This window comes from Bubalus kerabau, chromosome 12 (assembly GCF_029407905.1).
Source record: "Bubalus kerabau isolate K-KA32 ecotype Philippines breed swamp buffalo chromosome 12, PCC_UOA_SB_1v2, whole genome shotgun sequence".
Classification (NCBI taxonomy): Eukaryota; Metazoa; Chordata; class Mammalia; order Artiodactyla; family Bovidae; genus Bubalus; species Bubalus kerabau.
Window position 1 is genome coordinate 74,001,698 of NC_073635.1, and position 24,287 is coordinate 74,025,984.

Here is a 24,287-nt window from a genome sequence, read left to right on the forward strand (position 1 = left end):
ACCCACTTTTCTTATGTTTAATCTCTATAAACATAAATTCTTTTTTGAAATGCCATGATTGATTTGATAGACTAAGATGTGAAACTTCAGAGGTTTTCAAATCAGAAAACCTGAAAAGTTCTAAACATTCTGATTATATAACTCAGAAAGATTTAGTTGTTCTTTTTTTAAAGCCATGAGTTTTAAACCTTTACTGAATTACAAATGATCCAAGCATATATTACACTCTCATCAATTCCAGATTTTCAGTACAGATGAAATAATCTCTTGGAGAGCTTCCTTCAGAAAATTTGCAGTTGGGGTTCCCTGGTGGCTCAGACGGTAGAGAATCTGCCTGCAAGGCAGGAGACCCAGGTTCTATCTCTGGGTCAGGAAGATCCACTGGAGTAGGAAATGGCAACCCACTGTAGCATTCTTGCCTGAAGAATTCCATGGGCAGAGGAGCCTGGCAGTCTACAGTCCTTGGAGTCACAAAGAGTTGGACACGACTGATTGTCTAATGCTTTCTTTCACTTAAAAATTCATTGGTAAAAAAGGCCAGTTTCTGCATATATATTTGTATGTGGTTTATTACCCACTGGCATTTTACCTAGGAAAAGGAAACGGTAACCCACTCCAGTATTCTTGCCCGAAGAATCCCATGGACAGAGGAGCCTGGCAGGCTACAGTCCATGTCGCAAGAGTTCAACAAAACTTAGTGACTAAACCACCAACCACCAGCATTTTACCTACATTGTATCGAATCTTTAATCTTACTGTTAGTGCATTTAATTTCTCTCTGCTTTGGTTTTAGTAAATAGACTGACACTTGACATGTGTTTTTCCAAGGTTCAATTTTAAGTATTAATGTATTGATAAAATGCCTTTTGAACTACTCCGATGAAAGGTCCCGTGTAAATAGCAAATATTGTTTGTGTTGTTGTTCTCATTATGTATGTTTTCTCTACTGGCCTCTGTCTTTCAAGACTGAGACCTGCATTTTATATTTGAAGATGTTTCCTTTCAAGATAAAATATAATTAAGATATTTAATATCAGGAAATTATTTCATTTTTCTACCAAAGAATAATTCCTCTTAAATAAATAACATATCCCTGAGAAAGTGAGTACTTCTTTGTGTATAATACTTCTGACTTGACTTGTTGCTATCTCTGTAAAATTACCCATGTAATTCTCAAGGTCAAATTACCAGGGAGTAGGAATAAAACTAATTTAAAAGCTGACTTTTTATGGACCACTTAGTAGACTGCTGGCTTTTCACTGCAGTCAGGTTTATTTATTTATTTTGTTATTTTGTTCCTTTATTTACGAATGTTAGTTACAAACATACACTCACATACATATATACACCACATACACATATGTGTCTCCCCCTTTAACATACCACATAATGGATACTATGTGATAATTATAGAAAACAATTTTCTGCATATTAAGCATTTAATCAGGGAAATCTGAATAGAAGGCATGAAAGTCACTATAGTTTATATTGTGTATTCTTGGGGTGATGGTGGTCTCAATCAGGGACATTTGTGAATTTCTGTCATTTTTGGTTGCCACAATTTTGTGGGTTGCGTCTGGTATCTAGTGGATTCATGGCTACTGTTAATCATCCTACAATATACAGGACAGGCCCCAACCCTCAATAATTAACTATTGGTTCAAAATGTCAGTAGGGCCTTGCTTGAGAAACTTATATTCTTTACATATAATAGAACTTTAAAAATTCATCTTCAACAATCAGGGTTCTCCTGGATTTTGTGCATCCTGTTAATTCTTCATCCCCCTGGGTCTCTTTTCAGTATGGCATCGTGGGAAGAACAGGAGCTGGAAAAAGTTCCCTCATTGCTGCCCTTTTTAGATTGTCAGAAGCTGAAGGTGGCATTTACATTGATGACATCTTGACAACCAGTATTGGACTGCACGATTTAAGGAAGAAAATGTCAGTTGCACTTCAGGTATGCCTAGCAGAGCACTCTCACATGTTCTTTTCATAAGATGTCTAAAGCTTAAGTGCTTTTAATTTTATTGGTCTTTTCAAGGTAAGTGAATGAGTTGATCCTTTTTTTCCCAATAGAGCATATATTTAGCAGCAGGTATTTTCAACAGACACTTTCATCGGATACCAGGTTTTGGTTTTTTTGTTGTTGTAGTTGTTCATTTGTTAGTTTTGTGTGCATGTGATTTAATAACTTACTGAGATAGATTTCTGGACTCAGACTTCATCAGTTTCCACAGTGTTTCCACTGATAATCACGTAATTCTGAGAACAGAAGGATAAATGATTTGCTTAGCGCTGGAGAAGTTCCTATAGGGAAACATGAATTTTATTAATAAGTGTCTTACAGATGTAATTTTGCTGTGGGAAATGAGGACATCTTTTAAAGTGATTATCTCCTTGGGGAACTTTCTGTGAAATTGTGGGGCTTTGAGAATCATAGAATATATAGATGCTTTGGGGAGACTTTGACAATTTAGTCATTAATGAATAATTTTCACCACGGAGGCAGTACAGAATAATAAGGAAGAGCAGTGGACTCAGAATTGTGTCTCTATGTACCTTGGTTTTCTCTGTCTTACAAGGCAGATAATGGTATCACCCCCTCAATCTGTTGTGAGGACAAAATAGGTCAGTAAGTGTGAAGTGTTCCATGTAGACCCATATGTGCCTGCTGTGATGGTGGAGTGCTGAGTTGGCCATCTCTTCCTGGGCTCTCATTCTGTTCTCTTTTCTTCTTCTTCGTAAAGTAGTAAAACTTTCAAGGAGAGTTTAGAGACTGGATTATATGCACAGTAGACACTCCTGTCATTCCTTGTGGTTCATTCACTCAACGTAATTCTGTGACATTTACTGAGAAATTTCTATCCTCCAGGTATATAGCCAAGGGCAACTTAGGCCATGTGTCCTCATCTATCATCCTGCCCTCTGCTTTGACAGACTTGCTGGTTTAAAAAAAAAAATGAGTTTTTATTTATATACTTAGTAATCATCTGCCCATCAAGGCAAGCTCAGAAAAATACCCCCTTGAGATGAGAAACAGAGAGGAGGTGAGACAGAATGAGCCAGGCACATGTGCTTCCTGGAATGTGGGTGTAATGTGTCCTGAAATGCCTGTTTATCAGGAAGCATGTACAACATGGCACCCAAAGGAAGGCGAATGCGGACTTGGGTATGGCTGGTGCTACCTGCCCATGACCTCAAAAATACCTGGAATTAATCTAAGTAATTTTAAAACCAAGATATTCTTTTCAGACTCTAGTGAAATGCCATCTTACACCCTTTAAGATGCCTGCTGTCAAAGAAAAGAGAGAGAAAAAATGAAAATGATAAGTACTGTCAAGGATGTAGAGAAATTAGAATCCTTGTTCATTGCTGATAGGAATGTGAAATAGTGCAGCTACTATTTCACCATGGAAATCAACTTGGTGGTTGCTCTGAAGAGTTAATGATGGAATTATCATATGACCTAGCAATTCTCCTTAAGAGTGTAAACCCAAAATAATTGGAAGAAAGGTCTTGAAGAGATACTGGAACATGCTTGTTATAGCAGCATTATTCTCAACAGCAAAAAGGTGGAGGCACCTAAGGGTCCATTGACAGATGAATCAACAAACAAAATGTGGTGTGTATACATACAGTAGAATATTACTCAGCCTTAATAAAGAATAAAATTCTAACACGTGCTACAGCACAGATGACCTTGAAAAAATTAAGCTAAGTGAAATAAGTCATTTACAAAGGAAAAATACTGTATGATTCTACTAAAAGGAGTTATCTAGGATAGCAAATTCATGGATACAATATGTAGAATGGTGGGTGCCAGCAGTGGGCAGGATAGGGGAGTTGTTGTTTAATGGGTACAGAGTTTCAGTTCTTCAAGATGAAAGGAGATCTGAGGGGGGATGGTGGTGATGGCTATACAAAAATGTGAATGTATTTAACACCACTGAACTGTGCACTTAAAGTGGTTAATCTAGCAAATTTTATGTATATTTTATCACAATTGAAAAAAATTGTTTTCAAAGGTATCCCTTTCAGGAAAAATGGGAAGAACTTTTAAGCACATTCAGCCCCCATATTTAAAGATTTCCTCTGGCTGTTAGATTTATGACTTATGGATACAGTAGAAAATAAATGAGCTTAGATTCCCAAGTTTTATGTTTTGATGGTACTCATCTCTGAAATGGCCATGTGAGATTAGTTAGTAGAAATAAAGGGCATGTCTGTAAAGTCCTTTCACATCCTTGAATGCAAAGCTGTAGAAATATCCCTGCCTTATTTTTAATGCTTCTTAAAAGAAAAAAGTTGTATGCTTGTGTACATAAAATAAATCTGTAAAGAAATAACATTAGATGATTCTTGGCTCTGCCAATAATATTTGGAAGCACATCTGAGCAAAGACTAAAAGACTAAACATGCCTTGACATCAGTATGTTTTGGTTCTATTCTGTTGGTTTCCATCCTTCCTTGGAACATGTTCTAGGTATACACTCCAGAGAGCATGTTTGCAAAATAGTGCCAAGCTTTGTATCCATGTAGATTCCACTTTATATGCCTTTGTCTCAAGGTGCAGTGTTGGTTGATTAAAAAGGGAAAATCTGGAGAGAACTTGCAATGTGTAAAGATTCCAAGGAAGCCATTCAGGAGGAGTACACTCCTGTAAGAGTGTAGTCCCAGTGTCATTGTGACCCACAGTTTATTCCTGCTCTGCCTTGTCGACTGTGGGGCCTTGATGATGTCACTTGGCTGCCAAGTGTCAACATACTCATCTTTAAACCTGGTCTGGAAATCATTGACCCACAGATTTGTGGTGAAGATGTAACTTAGTGAGATAATGTTTGTGCCCTTGTCTCATTCTTAGGAATGTTCAGTCATCAGGAACTGTTATTATTCTTAAGAATCAGGACACTGGCCTTTTGGGTATTATTTCTGCTTAAGTAAAAAGAGTAACACCTTGTGAAATGACTTTTCTCTTTAATTTCTATTTATGTGTTCATGGTCTTTGGTGATTTTCTTTATATTTATTGTTTAATAATAAAAACTGAATTGTTACATAAATATGAATAGTAAAGCAAAGAAACAGAAAATAAAAACAAAGAGACAAACAAGAAACACAACAGGAATTTTGGGGAAAAGCACCACAGAGAAATGTATCTAATATTTTCCACCAAGAACAAGAAATCAGACTAAAATTTTTTTGTATTTTGATTTCTGGCTTTCCTCCCACCAGCTTCTTTCCTGACCATCACCTTATACACACTCTTACCCCACCAAGACCTCCAGCCTTTTTCTCAGCCCTCCCCACACTCTTGACTATTTTCTTTCTCTCTTTGAGGACAGGGCCTATATCTCTCATTTCTGTTCCTCTAATGCTTGTTACAGTCCCTGACAAGTTACACGAGTATTAATAATAATTCCTAACGTTTATGAAATTTTTAACACATTTTAGTTTCTTAACCCACCATTTCCTGCTTAATTCTCACAATTTGTTGTTATCCTTATCTGATAGATTTAAAATCTGAGTCACTGGGAGCTTATCCTACTTTTCAAGTAAGGGGTAGAGCCAGGATTCAAATTTTATGTATGTCGTAGGCTGCAGTCCATGGGGTCGCGAAGAGTCGGACACGACTGAGCAACTTCACTTTCACTTTTCACTTTCATGCATTGGAGAAGGAAATGACAACCCACTCCAGTGTTCTTGCCTGGAAAATCCCAGGGACGGGGGAGCCTGGTGGGCTGCTGTCTCTAGGGTCGCACAGAGTTGGACACGACTGAAACGACTTAGCAGCAGCAGCCTCTTTTTAAAAATTGAAGTATAGCTGATTCACAGTGTTTCAGTTGTATAGTGAAGAGTTTCAGTTTTATCTCCAAAGACTCCCATGGCATCAGAGTAAAATCCAAAGTACTAGTCATATGACAGAGATCTACACTCTCCAGTCTCCACCTTGTCCACTTCTCAATTGTGTCTGACTCTTTGTGACCCCATGGACTGCAGCACGCCAGGATTCTCTGTCCATCACCAACTCCCAGAGCTTGCTGAAACTCATGTTCATTGAGTTGGTGATGCTGTCCAATCATCCCTTTCTCCTCCTGCCTTCAGTCTTTCCCAGCATCAGGGTCTTTTCCAATGAGTCAGCTCTTCACATCAGATGGCCAAAGTATTGAAGTTTCAGCTTCAGTATCAGTCCTTCCAGTGAATATTCAGGGTTGATTTCTTTTAGGATTGACTGGTTTGATCTCCTTGCAGTCCAAAGAACTCTAAAGAATCTTCTGCAACACCACAGTTTAAAAGCAGCAATTCTTCAACTGTGTTGTACTCATCAGATATTTTCACCATTTTTCCCTACCATCCCACTTGAAAGGACTCCCCAAACCATAGCAAGAATAAGTAAGTATAGAGCAAAGCCAGAAGATACTACTCCTATTGCTCTGTCCTTCATTTGGATAATATCAGTTAAGAAATGGTTTTATGCACTTGTATGTCATGGACTGATATGTGTCAGGAGAAGATACTCAAAATGTTATCCCTCCCCAACCAAGAGCCCTTTGTCTTTACAGCATCTTTCTAGCTGCAGAGGTGGAGAACGTCTGTTAGTTTGGTTGCTTGAATTTACTTGTCTAAGTGCAAAAACTTACATTCGTCTTCCCCCCAAATGAGTAGGAAGCAGTGATGCTTGTGTCTCAACACCCCATTGTAGAGAACTTAGAAAGCTGAGAGCAGACTCTGCAGAGGGAAAGCCCAGTGCTGTTTCTTTGAGTTGCCCCTCTTAGGTGAGCCAGGCCCACACTGTCTTCCCTGGATCCCTGGTCCCTGTGATCCTGTAAGCAGCAGGGAGCTTCCATGTTGGTCTCTCTTCCTCCCAGGCTCATCCCCGTCACTGCTGACCCCCCATGAACAGGTCAGAACTGGGGGAGGTGTGATGGTAACAAGGACCTGGGTAGGAGCAGAGACAGGGAAGTGGGGACATAGACCATCAGTCATGGGAGGAACATTCAAAGATGAATACTATGTTCTTAAGAAGGTACTCCTCAACTTCTGTTCAAAATTTTAGGAATAATCTAAAATGAAAGTTCTTCTTAAATAATTTCCTTAAACACAACAGGTAGCTGAAGTATGTGTGTTCTTTGTGCTCAGGATCTGAAGTAGTTAAATATATCCCCCAGAAAGACCACCAGTTGAGATTATATGCAGGGAGTAGCCTGCTTACTTGAAAGGACCTGGAAAATGGAGGGAAGATGGAGAAAGGAAGGAGGAAGAATATTGGGGACCAGCCTCCCCTCACCTGGCTACATCACTTGTGTAAACCTCATGGAGACAGCTGAAGGATGAGACATCACCAGCGTGTGGGAATCTTAAGGTTGATAATTACAAACAGTAACAAGTTTTTATAAAAATCTGAAGTAGAATGATGGTTAGTCCCCTGACAAGGAGCACTTACCATTGTTTAGATGGTTGTTTAGTCTTTGATCCTAAATTCAAGTTTTAAGGGAAACCTTAAATTTGGTCTCGAGATTTTTTTAGTTCAGTTCAATACTCATTCTGAAATATTATATGACTAGTGATTTTCAGTGTTTTGGAAGCATATTGGCCACTTAATCAACTCTGTGCGACTAAATCTCCCTTTATAATGTTTTTTTTAATTATGGATTTTACTCAGGGGTATGTCTTTTTTTGGTGGCACACCCTGAGTTTTCTGTATTCATTTCTCTCTCACCAGAAACTGAGACCATATTGAAGGAAGGTTTGGAAGGCTTCCTGAGTATCGTTCTTCCTCATGATCAGGGAAAAGAAATGTCTGCCTATCTTCATCTTTCCTCTCAGGCTTTTGTGAAGTGAGGAGGAAAGTCCAGCCCCAAGGCCAGGCAGGATTTGAACGTGGGGATTCCGAGCAGTTCCGGGCACTTGTGGAGGAGTCAGGTCTCTTCTTGTTCCCACACGTGTGCCTCCCCTTGTCCTGCCCTCTTCACTGAAAGGAGCCAATTGTGCTCTTCTCTTCTGCCCATATTCTTATGACCTGGCTTACTGAGCCTTCCAGAAGAAAATGTAAATGGGCTACATGAGCTTATGTACAGGATTCTCTCTTGAGGCCAAGAGGAGACATTTGTTTCCAGAGTAATTTACTTGTGGCTCCTCCTGAAGCAGATGAATAGGAAGAATTATTTAAATTAAAGCATCATGACACAGGTCACAGTGGGTTTCAGGTCCTCCTGGCCTTGCAGTTAATAACGAATTTGAAGCAGGCCATCCTGACACACATGTGAGAGAACGTGGGGGCCAGCTGATGCCAAAATCAGAGGTGATCTCTCCATGGACAGAGGTGCTGCAGACCCCAGGAGCTGACGTTCCCCTTGCACATGTGGGGATGTTCGTTTCACACATGTGGAGAAATTCCAGATCCTAGAAGACAGTCTGGCCAATGGAGAAAATAGCCTAGTTTATTCTTCAGTGCTAATGTGAAAATATTTAGTGGTTTGCTTTGAGGCACAAACCTCTACTAATCATGCTGTTGGTATTTCCCAGTCACACCAGGATTGACAGTTAATTTATGTAGATCTTGATGTTAAGTTTCTCATGTAATTCTTTTCTCAATTTGTGTGAGTGTTTAAACAGATATTTATTACCAGGGTGGTATTTTTTTTTTTTTAATCAAATCTTCCTTTGTCTTCAGTTTTTTCCTTAAGATGAAAAAAACTTCTTCAACACTTTCTTCTGTTAGTGTTCAGTAGTTCAGAAGATATTTTGTTGCACACTTTGTACAATGGAAAATTATTTTACAGATACTGTTTTGTAAACATACATTTGCAACTTTATTATTAATAATTAATGAATTTAGATGTTTTTGTATTTTAATTTTGACAGTCTGTACACATTAGAATAAAATAAAAAGAGGTTAAGATAATAACACTCACTGTTTTGGCATATTTAGGAACCTGTTTTATTCACTGGAACAATGAGGGAAAATCTGGATCCCTTTAATGAACATATGGATAACGAACTGTGGAATGCCTTAGAAGAGGTAATTTATTAATAGTAACTGTAATTAACTTGTTAGCATCTGTATGGAGAAGGAAATGGCACCCCACTTCAGTACTCTTGCCTGGAAAATCCCATGGACGGAGGAGCCTTGTAGGCTGCAGTCATGGGGTCGCTAGGAGTCGAACACGACTAAGCAACTTCGCTTTCACTTTTCACTTTCATGCATTGGAGAAGGAAATGGCAACCTACTCCAGCGTTCTTGCCTGGAGAATTCCAGGGATGGGGGAGCCTGGTGGGCTGCCGTCTCTGGGGTCGCACAGAGTCGGACACGACTGAAGCAACTTAGCAGCAGCAGCAGCAGCAGCATCTGTATGTGTTGGTTTACATTTAGAGCATTGCAGATAATTAAGGGGAGTGTGTCAGTTTCACTGACTTCAGTAATAGGAAAACACTGATGACATGGGTATGCTTAAAAATGTGTGTATTGATGATGATGAAAATCAACAATATAATGTGATGTTTTTATTTTAGCTATTTTCCTAAAACCCTGAACAAATAGACACATTATCTTGTCCTTAGCAGAGTACTCAATTAGATGTTAAAACTGTGAGATCAAATTCTACTAGTGATCTAGTGAATTACTCCATTACACTCCAATATTCATTTTATTCCTCTGGTCTTAGGAAACATCTCCTAAGTGGAGACAATAGTAGTTTTTCCTTATTAACTAAAAGATAGAAACAAGATCATACTAATAAACTGTAGAAGTTTCATAGGAAAGTGTTTATAAAGGTAAATTATATAGTCAGAATTAATGATGATTATTTATTGGCAAGCATGTCATTTTAATGCTGTAGCATGAATGCAGATAAGAGAACATGGGAACATCTGCTCAGCTTTATATGGGAGGTTCATTTCTAGAGAATTTTCTGTTATTTGTGTCATGTTTTCCCTTGCTCCACTTCTTTGAATTTCCTCACCCTTGCATGAAAAGAAAATTTGACTATTAAGTTGCTGTCAGTTTGTATTTTAATACAGACTATTTTGTGTATTTACACTCCTTTTACAAATAAGTTCTACAGATGCCAGAAACCCTAGACTTCTTTTTTTTTAATTAATTTATTTTAATTGAAGGCTAATTACTTTACAATATTGTAGTGGTTTTGCCAAACACAGTCTTTGCTTTTAAAAAGTAAGAATGAGCATTCCTATACATTAACGATGAAAGATCAGAAAGAGAAGTTAAGAAAAACATCCCATTTACCATTGCAACAAAAAGAATAAAATAGCTAGGAATAAACCTACCTAAGGAGACAAAAGACCTGTACTCAGAAAACTACAAGGTACTGACAAAAGAGATCAATGATGATGCAAACCAGATGGAGGGATATACCATGTTCTTGGATTGGAAGAAACAATATTGTGAAAATGGCTATACTACCCAGAGATTCTACAGATTCAATACAATCCCTGTCAAATTACCAATGGCATTTTTTCATAGAATTAGAGCCAAGATTTTTGCAGTTTTAATGGAAACACAAAAGATTCCAAGTAGCCAAAGCAGTCTTAAGGAACAAAAACAAAGCTGGAGAAATTAGGTTCCCTGACTTCAGAATATATTATTGAGTTGGCAAAAAAGTTTATTACATAAGATTTTATGAAAAAAAAAAAAAAGGAACTTTTTCTCCAGTTCAATACAGAGCTTGAGTAATTAAGTTGGTATGGCACTGGCACAAAAACAGAAATACAGATCAATGGAGCAGGCTAGAGAGCCCAGAGATAAACTCACAAACCCGTGGCCAACTAATCTACGACAAAGGAGGCAAGAATATACAATGGATAAAAGGCGGTCTCTTCAGTAAGTGATGATGGGAAAACTGGACAGCTATGTGTAAAAGAGTAAAATTAGAACACTCCCTGATACCATATACAAAAATAAACTCAAAGTGGATTGAAAACCTAAATGTAAGACCAGCTACTAAAAGACTCTTAGAGGAGAACACAGGAAAAACACTACCTAAATAACTACTAAATGTTTGATGGATCTTTTCATTTTAGAGAAGTGTGGCATAATTTTTTAATCTTTTGTTGTTGTTGTTGTTGTTGTTACACAAATCTGAGAGATTGATTATTTACTTTGGTTTGAATTGGTGTGTTTGTCATTTAGTGTCACCCTTCTAGGGAAGCTCTGAAATCTGTAATATACAGATGAACCTTGACTATGAACAGGCAGATTTGGAGGTATGACTGTTTCCAGCCAGTAATTCTGGTTTCTGAAGGATGTCACGACTGAGTCTTTATACACCCACCTTGCTTTTCAGCAGCATGTGGATTTTGTTTTCTTAAATTGAGTTGACTGCTTCAGTTTCTCCTGCCTGAAAAACAGTGCATCTCTGATTTCGTTTAAGTCTGTGAGTCTTTTACAGTAAAATTCTACAAGAGAAGAGGTGTGTAGAGCATTTAACCACTAAACGCAAATAACGATAGGATGATCCACTACTCTTGAATTCATAGGACAAATTTAATGGTGAAATTGGGACGTATCTTAAAAAAAAAAATAACTGGAAGTACTGGTAAATTATTTTTCTATTTGTTTCTCAGATTGAGACCATTTTTCACAGATTCTCAGGTAGCATTACTCTAGAATTTTAGAACATATTGTTCCATGGACAGAGAGGCAATCTAAATTATAAAAATGCTAAAGTAGTAGATAATCCTAAGATCTACGTCTATTTAAACTACATCCGGAACTTTCTATAAAAAGAAGGAAATGTGAGTTTATTTCACAGAGTCAAGTGTGTGGTTTCCATATATTGCTTCTGGAATTAACCCTGTTAACTTTGGTGATATCACTTAGAGAAATCACCCCACTATTATGTTTCCCTAGAAATTGATTCCTTCAGTTCAATTCAGTTCAGTCGCTCAGTCGTGTCTGACTCTTTGCGACCCCATGAATCGCAGCACGCCAGGCCTCCCTGTCCATCACCAACTCCCGGAGTTCACTCAGACTCAAGTCCATCGAGTCAGTGATGCCATCCAGCCATCTCATCCTCTGGCGTCCCCTTCTCCTCCTGCCCCCAATCCCTCCCAGCATCAGACTCTTTTCCAATGAGTCAGTTCTTCGTATGAGGTGGCCAAAGTACTGGAGTTTCAGCTTTAGCATCATTCCCTCCAAAGAAATCCCAGGGCTGATCTCCTTCAGAATGGACTGGTTGGATCTCCTTGCAGTCCAGGGGACTCTCAAGAGTCTTCTCCAACACCACAGTTCAAAAGCATCAATTCTTTGGCACTCAGCTTTCTTCACAGTCCAACTCTCACATCCATACATGACCACAGGAAAAACCATAGCCTTGACTAGACGAACCTTTGTTGGCAAAGTAATGTCTCTGCTTTTGAATATGCTATCTAGGTTGGTCATAACTTTCCTTCCAAGGAGTAAGCGTCTTTTAATTACATGGCTGCAGTCACTATCTGCAGTGATTTTGGAGCCCAAAAAAATAAAGTCTGACACTGTTTCCACTGTTTCCCCATCTATTTCCCATGAAGTGATGGGACCGGATGCCATGATCTTAGTTTTCTGAATGTTGAGCTTTAAGCCAACTTTTTCACTCTCCACTTTCACCTTCATCAAGAGGCTTTTTAGTTCCTCTTCACTTTCTGCCATAAGGGTGGTGTCATCTGCATATCTGAGGTTATTGATATTTCTCCCGGTAATCTTGATTCCAGCTTATGTTTCTTCCAGTCCAGCGTTTCTCATGATGTGCTCTGCATATAAGTTAAATAAGCAAGGTGACAATATACAGCCTTAACATACTCCTTTTCCTATTTTGAACCAGTCTGTTGTTCCATGTCCAGTTCTAACTGTTGCTTCCTGACCTGTATACAAATTTCTCAAGAGGCAGATCAGGTGGTCTGGTATTCCCATCTCTTTCAGAATTTTCCACAGTTTATTGTGATCCACACAGTCAAAGGCTTTGGCATAGTCAATAAAGCAGAAATAGATGTTTTTCTGGAACTCTCTTGCTTTTTCCATGATCCAGAGGATGTTGGCAATTTGATCTCTGGTTCCTCTGCCTTTTCTAAAACCAGCTTGAACATCAGGAAGTTCATGGTTCACTTATTGCTGAAGCCTGGCTTGGAGAATTTTGAGCATTACTTTACTAGCATTGATTCCTTATGACTATTTTAAAAGAAAACTTACCAAATCATTGATTGAAAAACATACAAATGTGATAAAGAAATAATTCCTCAAGGATCTGGATAAAGGGGTGATTTATCAGTCTAAGCTATTGTTGTTCAGTTGCTAAGTCACTTCTGACTCTTTGTGACCCCATGGGCTACAGCATGCCAGGCTTCCCTGTCCCTCACCATCTCCTGGAGTTTGCCCAAGTTCATGTCCATTGACTAGATGATGCCATCCAACCATCTCATCCTCTGTCTCCCTCTTCTGTTTCTGCCTTCAATGTTTCCCAGCATCAGGGTCTTTTCCAATGAGTTAACTGTTTGCATCAGGTGGCCAAAACATTGGAGCTTCAGCTTCAGCATCAGTCTTTCCAGAGAATATTCAGGGTTGATTTCCTTTAAGATTGACTAGTTTGATCTCCTTGTTTTCCAAGGGACTCTCAATAGTGTTCTCCAGTACCACAGTTCAAAAAGCATCAATTCTTCAGCATTCTTTTATTGTCCGGGTCTCGCATCTGTACATGACTACTGGAAAGACCATAGGTTTGATTATACAGACCTTTGTCAACAAAGTGATATATTTGCTTTTTAACATACTGTCTAGTTTTGTCATAGCTTTCCTGCCAAGAAGCAACCATCTTCTAATTTCAAGGCTACAGTTACCATCTGCAGTGATTTTTAAGTCCAAGAAGAAGAAATCTGTCACTGCTTCTATCTTTTCCCCTTCTATTTGCCATGAAATGATGGGACTGGATGCCATGATCTTAGTTTTCTTAATGTTGAGTTTTAAGCCACTTTTTTCACTCTCTTCCTTCACCCCATCAAGAGATATCACTAAATCAATGAAGTCAGTTTTTAAGCGAACCAGAAACCCTAGTTATTAATTTGTAAATGATGCCTAACTGGATATGTGAACCCAAACTCACAAAGTTAACTTGAGAATGAATAGCAGGGAACCAATATGTTTTCCTCTTTATGAACTTCAATTAAAAGTAAAAGATGGCTTAGAAAAAATTTTAAGGTCCTCTAGTTCTGTTTAGTCCTTCTTCTTTGGCAGAGATGGACACTCAGAAGGAAGACAGTCCTATGGATGCTGCCTGTCTCATTTTGGTTATTTTTCTAAATATGTTGAAAGTAATGTAATAAAAATTTGCCAACTTACTGTAAACTGATAAAAGTTCATCAGAAATTGGTGCTATTGGGGTGCTAAAAAGCAAAGGCAGCTCCAAAAATATAACATGAGTAGTGCCTGAAGATGAAGCACTTTATCACTCAGAGGTTAAAAGGTCATAGTAGATAAAACTCTGGAAATGAATCATTGCTGTGTTGCTTCTGTTAAAAAGCAAAAACAAGGAGGAGGAGCCAAGATGGCGGAGGAGTAGGACGGGGAGAACACTTTCTCCCCCACAAATTCATCAAAAGAGCATTTAAACGTCGAGTAAATTCCACAAAACAACTTCTGAATGCCGGCAGAGGACATCAGGCACCCAGAAAAGCAGCCCAACTCTTCGAAAGGAGGTAGGAAAAAATATAAAAGACAAAAAAAGAGACAAAAGAGGGAGGGACGGAGTTCCATCCCGGGAAGGGAGTCTTAAAAAGAGAGAAGTTTCCAAACACCAGGAAACCCTCTCACTGCCGAATCTGTGCCGAGCTTTGGAAGCACAGAGGGCAACATAAAAGGGAGGGGAAAAAAAAAAAAAAAATAAATAAATAAATAAACAATTAAAAATCGCGGATTGTGAGCCCTACGGGAACTCCCCCAGCGGAGAAGCAGCGCAGACGCCTGCACACGGCATTAGCAAGCGGGGGCTGGGCAGGGAAGTGCGGCACAGGCTGTGTCCCTTAGAGTAAGAATCGGGCCGAATGTCCTGAGCGCTATCTGAGCGAAATAATTTGGGCTAGCAAACCAGACTGTGGGATATCTACCACGCGAAAAGCCAGCCCTAACCTAAGACACCGCCAGGCCCGCGCACAGAACAAAGGACTGAACAGAGATAGCCGGCTGCAGACCTTCCCCCTCCGGTGACAGGCAGCCAGAGCCGGAAGGGGGCAATCGCAGCCCCAGAGAGACACTATCTATAAAACTGTAAGCAGGCTTCTTTGCTAACTAAAACTTCTTGGGGGTCTGGACGGTCAACATCTGCCTGAGAAGGTGCGCCGGTTTTACACCCAGATAACCGAGTGGCGGGGAGGCGATAAGTAGCGGCATTGGCGCCCGCCAAACACCTCATCACCTGAGCTGCTCGACCTGGGAAGAACACAAAACGCAGGCCCAACCGAGTCTGCGCCTCTGAGGACTACCCGAGTGCCTGAACCTGAGCGGCTTGGACCTGGGAGCTCAGTCCAGGGCCGGCCTCTGATTGTTCCCGGCGGAACAACCTAGAGCCCAAGCAGTGTGGGCAGGGAGGTTACACGCGCCGTGAGCGGGGGCAGACCCAGTGTGGCCGAGGCACTTCGAGCGCACGCCAGTGTTATCTGTTTGCAGCATCCCTCCCTCCCTCCCCACAGCGCGGCTGAACAAGTGAGCCTAAATTAAAAAAAAAAAAAAAAAAATAGGGTCCTCCACCGTCCCCTTTGTGTCGGCGGGAACCAGACACTGAAGAGACCAGCAAACAGAAGAAGCTATAACAGAGGGAAACGCCTTGGAAGCTACAGGCCATAGATTAAAACCCTGTGGTTACTACGGATTACATAGGAAGGGGCCTATAGATCTTGAGAAATATAAGTCGGACTAAGGAACTGCCAAAAATGAACTGAACCCACAATACTCACAACAAAACCAGAGAAAGACCTAGATATATTTTTACTATTTTTACGATCAATCTTTCTTTCTTTCTTTTTTTTTTTTTTTTTAATTAAAAAAAAAAAAAATTTTTTTTAAGTCCTCTATTGTCCTTTAATTTTCACTTTTATAACTATTACTTTGCAAAAAAAAAAAAAAAAAAGACCCTATTTTTTTTTTTTTCTTCTTCTTCAGCAAACTTCATATATATATTTTATAATTTTTTGACCGTGGTTTTTTTTTTTTTTCTTCTTTTTCTTCTTTTCTTTAACATTGCATTTTTGAAATTCCAAACTCTACTCTAGATTTTTAATTTTAGCCTTTTGATATATGTTATCAATTTTGTACCTATAGTTTTTTTCATAATTGCTGTGACTTTTTTTTTTTTCCTCTGTTTCTTTCTCTTCTTCTTTTATATAACATCGTATATCTGCAATTCCAAACTCTACTCAAGATTTTTAATTTATGCTTTTTGGTATTTGATATCAATTTTGTACCTGTATTTTCTTTATAATTTTTGCGACATTGTTTTTGTTGGTTTGTTTGTTTTCTCTCTTTATTTTTCTTCTTCTTCTTCTTCTTTTTTTTTTTTTTTTTTTTAACGTTGTATTTTTGAAATTCCAAACTCTACTCTAGATTTTTAATTTTTGCTGTTTGGTATTAGTTATCAATTTTGTACCTGTAGTTTCTTTATTACTTTCACGACCTTGTTTGTTTTTCTTTGTTCGTTTTTTCTCTCTTTCTTTTCCTTCTCCTTTTCATTAACATCGCTTTTTTGAAATTCCAAACTCTACTCTAGATTTCTAATTTTTGTTTTTATGTATTTGTTACCAATTTTGTACCTTTAAGAACCCAATCTTCAGGACCCATTTTTCACTAGTGTACGAGATTACTGGCTTGACTGCTCTCTCTCCCTTTGGACTCTCCATTTTCTCCACCAGGTCACCTGTATCTCCTCCCTAACCCCTCTCTACTCTACCCAACTCTGTGAATTTCTGTGTGTTCCAGACGGTGGAGAACACTTAAGGAACTGATTACTGGCTGGATCTGTCTCCCGCCTTTTCATTTCCCCCTTTTATCCTTCTGGCCACCTCTGTCTCCTGCCTCCTTCTTCTCTTCCCTGTATAACTCCGTGAACATCTCTGAGTGGTCCAGTTGTGGAGTGCACATAAGGAAGTGACTACTGGCTAGCCCACTCTCTCCACTATTAATTCCACCTCATCTCATTTGGGTCACCTCTAACTCCCTCCTCCCTCTTCTCTTCTCCATGTAACGCTGTGAACCTCTCTGAGTGACCCTCACAGTAGAGAAACTTTTCATCTTTAACGTAGATGTTTTATCAGTGGTGCTGTATAGAAGGAGAAGTTTTGAAACTACTGTAAAATTAAGACCGATAACTGGAAGTAGGAGGCTTAAGTCCAATCCCTGACTCCAGGGAACTCCTGACTCCAAGGAACATTAATTGACAGGAGCTCATCAAACGCCTCCATACCGACACTGAAACCAAGCACCACACAAGGGCCAACAAGTTCCAGGGAAAGACATAACAAGCAAATTCTCCAGCAACAAAGGAACACAGCCCTGAGCTTCAAGATACAGGCTGCCCAAAGTCACCCCAAAACCATAGACATCTCATAACTCATTACTGGACATTTCATTACACTCCAGAGAGAAGAAATACAGCTCCATCCACCAGAACATCAACACAAGCTTCCCTAACCAGGAAACCTTGACAAGCCACCTGTACAAACCCACACACAGCAAGGAAACGCCACAATAAAGAGAACTCCACAAACTGCCAGAATACAGAAAGGACACCCCAAACTCAGCAATTCAAACAAGATGAAGAGACAGAGGAATAGCCAGCAGATAAAGGAACAGGATAAATGCCCACCAAACCAAACAAAAGAGGAAGAGATAGGGAATCTACCTGATAAAGAATTCCGAATAATGATAGTGAAATTGATCCAAAATCTTGAAATTAAAATGGAATCACAGATAAATAGCCTGGAGGCAAGGATTGAGAAGATGCAAGAAAGGTTTAACAAGGACTTAGAAGAAATAAGAAAGAGTCAATATATAATGAATAATGCAATAAGTGAAATTAAAAACACTCTGGAGGCAACAAATAGTAGAATAACAGAGGCAGAAGATAGGATTAGTGAATTAGAAGATAGAATGGTAGAAATAAATGAATCAGAGAGGATAAAAGAAAAACGAATTAAAAGAAATGAGGACAATCTCAGAGACCTCCAGGACAATATTAAACGCTACAACATTCGAATCATAGGGGTCCCAGAAGAAGAAGACAAAAAGAAAGACCATGAGAAAATACTTGAGGAGATAATAGTTGAAAACTTCCCTAAAATAGGGAAGGAAATAATCACCCAAGTCCAAGAAACCCAGAGAGTCCCAAACAGGATAAACCCAAGGCGAAACACCCCAAGACACATAGTAATCAAATTAACAAAGATCAAACACAAAGAACAAATATTAAAAGCAGCAAGGGAAAAACAACAAATAACACACAAGGGAATTCCCATAAGGATAACAGCTGATCTTTCAATAGAAACTCTTCAAGCCAGGAGGGAATGGCAAGACATACTTAAAATGATGAAAGAAAATAACCTACAGCCCAGATTATTGTACCCAGCAAGGATCTCATTCAAGTATGAAGGAGAAATCAAAAGCTTTTCAGACAAGCAAAAGCTGAGAGAATTCTGCACCACCAAACCAGCTCTCCAACAAATACTAAAGGATATTCTCTAGACAGGAAACACAAAAATGGTGTATAAATTCGAACCCAAAACAATAAAGTAAATGGCAACGGGGTCATACTTATCAGTAATTACCTTAAACGTAAATGGGTTGAATGCCCCAACCAAAAGACAAAGACTGGCTGAATGGATACAAAAACAAGACCCCTGCATATGTTGTCTACAAGAGACCCACCTCAAAACAGGGGACACATACAGACTGAAAGTGAAGGGCTGGAAAAAGATTTTCCATGCGAATAGGGACCAAAAGAAAGCAGGAGTAGCAATACTCATATCAGATAAAATAGACTTTAAAACAAAGACTGTGAAAAGAGACAAAGATGGTCACTACATAATGATCAAAGGATCAATCCAAGAAGAAGATATAACAATTATAAATATATATGCACCCAACACGGGAGCACCGCAGTATGTAAGACAAATGCTAACAAGTATGAAAGAAGAAATTAACAATAACACAATAATAGTGGGAGACTTTAATACCCCACTCACACCTATGGATAGATCAACTAAACAGAAAATTAACAAGGAAACACAAACTTTAAACGATACAATAGACCAGTTAGACCTAATTGATATCTATAGGACATTTCATCCCAAAACAATGAATTTCACCTTCTTCTCAAGCGCACATGGAACCTTCTCCAGGATAGATCACATCCTGGGCCATAAAGCTAGCCTTGGTAAATTCAAAAAAATAGAAATCATTCCAAGCATCTTTTCTGACCACAATGCAGTAAGATTAGATCTCAATTACAGGAGAAAAACTATTAAAAAATCCAACATATGGAGGCTGAACAACACGCTGCTGAATAACCAACAAATCACAGAAGAAATCAAAAAAGAAATCAAAATTTGCATAGAAACGAATGAAAATGAAAACACAACAACCCAAAACCTGTGGGACACGGTAAAAGCAGTCCTAAGGGGAAAGTTCATAGCAATACAGGCACACCTCAAGAAACAAGAAAAAAGTCAAATAAATAACCTAACTCTACACCTAAAGCAACTAGAAAAGGAAGAAATGAAGAACCCCAGGGTTAGTAGAAGGAAAGAAATCTTAAAAATTAGAGCAGAAATAAATGCAAAAGAAACAAAAGAGACCATAGCAAAAATCAACAAAACCAAAAGCTGGTTCTTTGAAAAGATAAATAAAATTGACAAACCATTAGCCAGACTCATCAAGAAACAAAGGGAGAAAAATCAAATCAATAAAATTAGAAATGAAAATGGAGAGATCACAACAGACAACACAGAAATACAAAGGATCATAAGAGACTACTATCAACAATTATATGCCAATAAAATGGACAACGAGGAAGAAATGGACAAATTCTTAGAAAAGTACAACTTTCCAAAACTCGATCAGGAAGAAATAGAAAATCTTAACAGACCCATCACAAGCACGGAAATTGAAACTGTAATCAAAAATCTTCCAGCAAACAAAAGCCCAGGTCCAGACGGCTTCACAGCTGAATTCTACCAAAAATTTAGAGAAGAGCTAACACCTATCCTGCTCAAACTCTTCCAGAAAATTGCAGAGGATGGTAAACTTCCAAACTCATTCTATGAGGCCACCATCACCCTAATACCAAAACCTGACAAAGATCCCACAAAAAAAGAAAACTACAGGCCAATATCACTGATGAACATAGATGCAAAAATCCTTAACAAAATTCTAGCAATCAGAATCCAACAACACATTAAAAAGATCATACACCATGACCAAGTGGGCTTTATCCCAGGGATGCAAGGATTCTTCAATATCCGCAAATCAATCAATGTAATACACCACATTAACAAATTGAAAAATAAAAACCATATGATTATCTCAATAGATGCAGAGAAAGCCTTTGACAAAATTCAACATCCATTTATGATAAAAACTCTCCAGAAAGCAGGAATAGAAGGAACATACCTCAACATAATCAAAGCTATATATGACAAACCCACAGCAAACATTATCCTCAATGGTGAAAAATTGAAAGCATTTCCTCTAAAGTCAGGAACAAGACAAGGGTGCCCACTTTCACCATTACTATTCAACATAGTTTTGGAAGTTTTGGCCACAGCAATCAGAGCAGAAAAAGAAATAAAAGGAATCCAAATTGGAAAAGAAGAAGTAAAGCTCTCACTCTTTGCAGATGACATGATCCTCTACATAGAAAACCCTAAAGACTCCACCAGAAAATTACTAGAACTAATCAATGACTATAGTAAAGTTGCAGGATATAAAATCAACACACAGAAATCCCTTGCATTCCTATACACTAATAATGAGAAAACAGAAAGAGAAATTAAGGAAACAATTCCATTCACCATTGCAACGGAAAGAATAAAATACTTAGGAATATATCTACCTAAAGAAACTAAAGACCTATATATAGAAAACTATAAAACACTGGTGAAAGAAATCAAAGAGGACACTAACAGATGGAGAAATATACCATGTTCATGGATTGGAAGAATCAATGTAGTGAAAATGAGTATACTACCCAAAGCAATCTATAGATTCAATGCAATCCCTATCAAGCTACCAACAGCATTCTTCACAGAGCTAGAACAAATAATTTCACAATTTGTATGGAAAAACAAAAAACCTCGAATAGCCAAAGCGATCTTGAGAAAGAAGAATGGAACGGGAGGAATCAACCTACCTGACTTCAGGCTCTACTACAAAGCCACAGTTATCAAGACAGTATGGTACTGGCACAAAGACAGAAATATAGATCAATGGAACAAAATAGAAAGCCCAGAGATAAATCCACGCACATATGGACACCTTATCTTTGACAAAGGAGGCAAGAATACACAATGGATTAAAGACAATCTCTTTAACAAGTGGTGCTGGGAACTCTGGTCAACCACTTGCAAAAGAATGAAACTAGAACACTTTCTAACACCATACACAAAAATAAACTCAAAATGGATTAAAGATCTAAACGTAAGACCAGAAACTATAAAACTCCTAGAGGAGAACATAGGCAAAACACTCTCTGACATACATCACAGCAGGATCCTCTATGACCCACCTCCCAGAATATTGGAAATAAAAGCAAAAATAAACAAATGGGACCTAATTAACCTTAAAAGCTTCTGCACATCAAAGGAAACTATTAGCAAGGTGAAAAGACAGCCTTCAGAATGGGAGAAGATAATAGCAAATGAAGCAACTGACAAACAACTAATCTCGAGAATATACAAGCAACTCCTACAGCTCAACTCCAGAAAAATAAATGACCCAATCAAAAAATGGGCCAAAGAACTAAATAGACATTTCTCCAAAGAAGACATACAGATGGCTAACAAACACATGAAAAGATGCTCAACATCACTCATTATCAGAGAAATGCAAATCAAAACCACTATGAGGTACCATTTCACACCAGTCAGAATGGCTGCAATCCAAAAGTCTACAAGTAATAAATGCTGGAGAGGGTGTGGAGAAAAGGGAACCCTCTTACACTGTTGGTGGGAATGCAAACTAGTACAGCCACTATGGAGAACAGTGTGGAGATTCCTTAAAAAACTGGAAATAGACATGCCTTATGATCCAGCAATCCCACTGCTGGGCATACACACTGAGAAAACCAGAAGGGAAAGAGACACGTGTACCCCAATGTTCATTGCAGCACTGTTTATAATAGCCAGGACATGGAAGCAACCTAGATGTCCATCAGCAGATGAATGGATAAGAAAGCTGTGGTACATATACACAATGGAGTATTATTCAGCCATTAAAAAGAATACATTTGAATCAGTTCTAATGAGGTGGATGAAACTGGAGCCTATTATACAGAGTGAAGTAAGCCAGAAAGAAAAACACCAATACAGTATACTAACGCATATATATGGAATTTAGAAAGATGGTAACAATAACCCTATGTACGAGACAGCAAAAGAGACACCGATGTATAGAACAGTCTTATGGACTCTGTGGGAGAGGGAGAGGGTGGGAAGATTTGGGAGAATGGCATTGAAACATGTAAAATATCATGTATGAAATGAGTTGCCAGTCCAGGTTCGATGCACGATACTGGATGCTTGGGGCTGGTGCACTGGGACGACCCAGAGGGATGGAATGGGGAGGGAGGAGGGAGGAGGGTTCAGGATGGGGAACACATGTAAACCTGTGGCGGATTCATTTTGATATTTGGCAAATCTAATACAGTTATGTAAAGTTTAAAAATAAAATAAAATAAAAAAAAAAAAAGAAAAAAAAAAAAAAAAAAAAAGCAAAAACAAAACACCTTAGATACTGGGATTTGGAATTAAGAGTATAGTATGGGGGCTTCTGCAGTTGCTCAGTGATAAAGAGTCTGCCTGCAGTGGAGAAGTGGGGTTGATCCCTGAGTTTGTAAGATTCCCTGGAGGAGGAAATGGTAACCCACCCCAATATTCTTGCCTGGGAAATCCCATGGGCAGAGGAACCTGGTGGGCTGCAGTCTATAAGGTCTATGACTTAGCAACATAACAATAACAAAAATGTCCTGTCAAACTGGGAAGAAATCATGTGGTTAAATGTCTGGCATTGATAGTGTCTCTGTTAGGACACAAGTGTGTCTCATCACACAGGAAAGCAAGATACAGAAACCTGGGCATCAGCAACCTGTGCATCAGGAACCATGTTGTTCGGTCCTTGCAGTGGCAACAGGTCTCATGTCCATTTCCCCAGGCTTTGTATTAGGTGAACTTCCTTAACTGCTGGCCCTGCTCTAGTGAAAGCTCTTCCCCATTTGTTGATTGCATTTCAGTGTCTCCTTCTGACCCACACCAGATTTTCTTTTTGAAAAGTAAGAAATTTCCACAAAATGTGGAAACCATCTGACCTCTGTGTTCCCCTCCTGTGAGGGGCATCAGCACCAACTACACAGAGTGCACACAGTGATGATGGAGATAGGGTGCCTTATAAGTCCAGATCTCTTCAAGTAAATCAGAGATAACAAAGGAACATTTCATGCAAAAATGGGCTTAATAAAGGACATAAATGGTATGGACCTAACAGAAGCAGAAGATATTAAAAAGAGATGGCAAGAATACACAGAAGAACTGTACAAAAAAGATCTTCACGACCCAGATAATCACGATGGTGTGATCACTGACCTAGAGCCAGACATCCTGGAATGTGAAGTCAAGTGGGCCTTAGAAAGCATCACTACAAACAAAGCTAGTGGAGGTGATGGAATTCCGGTTGAGCTATTTCAAACCCTGAAAGATGATGCTGTGAAAGTGCTGCTCTCAAAATGCCAGCAAATTTGGAAAACTCAGCAGTGGCCACAGGACTGGAAAAGGTCCGTTTTCATCCCAATCCCAAAGAAAGGCAATGCCAAAGAATGCTCAAATTACCTCACAATTGCACTCATCTCACACGCTAGTAAAATAATGCTTAAAATTCTCCAAGCCAGGCTTCAGCAATATGTGAACCGTGAACTTCCTGATGTTCAAGCTGGTTTTAGAAACGGCAGAGGAAACAGAGATCAAATTGCCAACATCCGCTGGATCATGGAAAAAGCAAGAGAGTTCCAGAAAAACATCTATTTCTGCTTTATTGACTATGCCAAAGCCTTTG

The 24,287-nt window shown here is 38.9% G+C and overlaps 1 protein-coding gene across 1 annotated transcript in view; it reads left to right on the forward strand.

Moving 5' to 3' along the window:
- Positions 1–24,287, forward strand: part of LOC129624652 (ATP-binding cassette sub-family C member 4-like) — a 156,850-nt gene that overhangs the window by 101,960 nt on the left and 30,603 nt on the right. The window contains exons 23-24 of the mRNA XM_055542810.1: positions 1,802–1,957; positions 8,928–9,017. Coding sequence (XP_055398785.1) covers positions 1,802–1,957; positions 8,928–9,017 — 246 coding nt within the window. The remainder of the gene's footprint in view (positions 1–1,801; positions 1,958–8,927; positions 9,018–24,287) is intronic.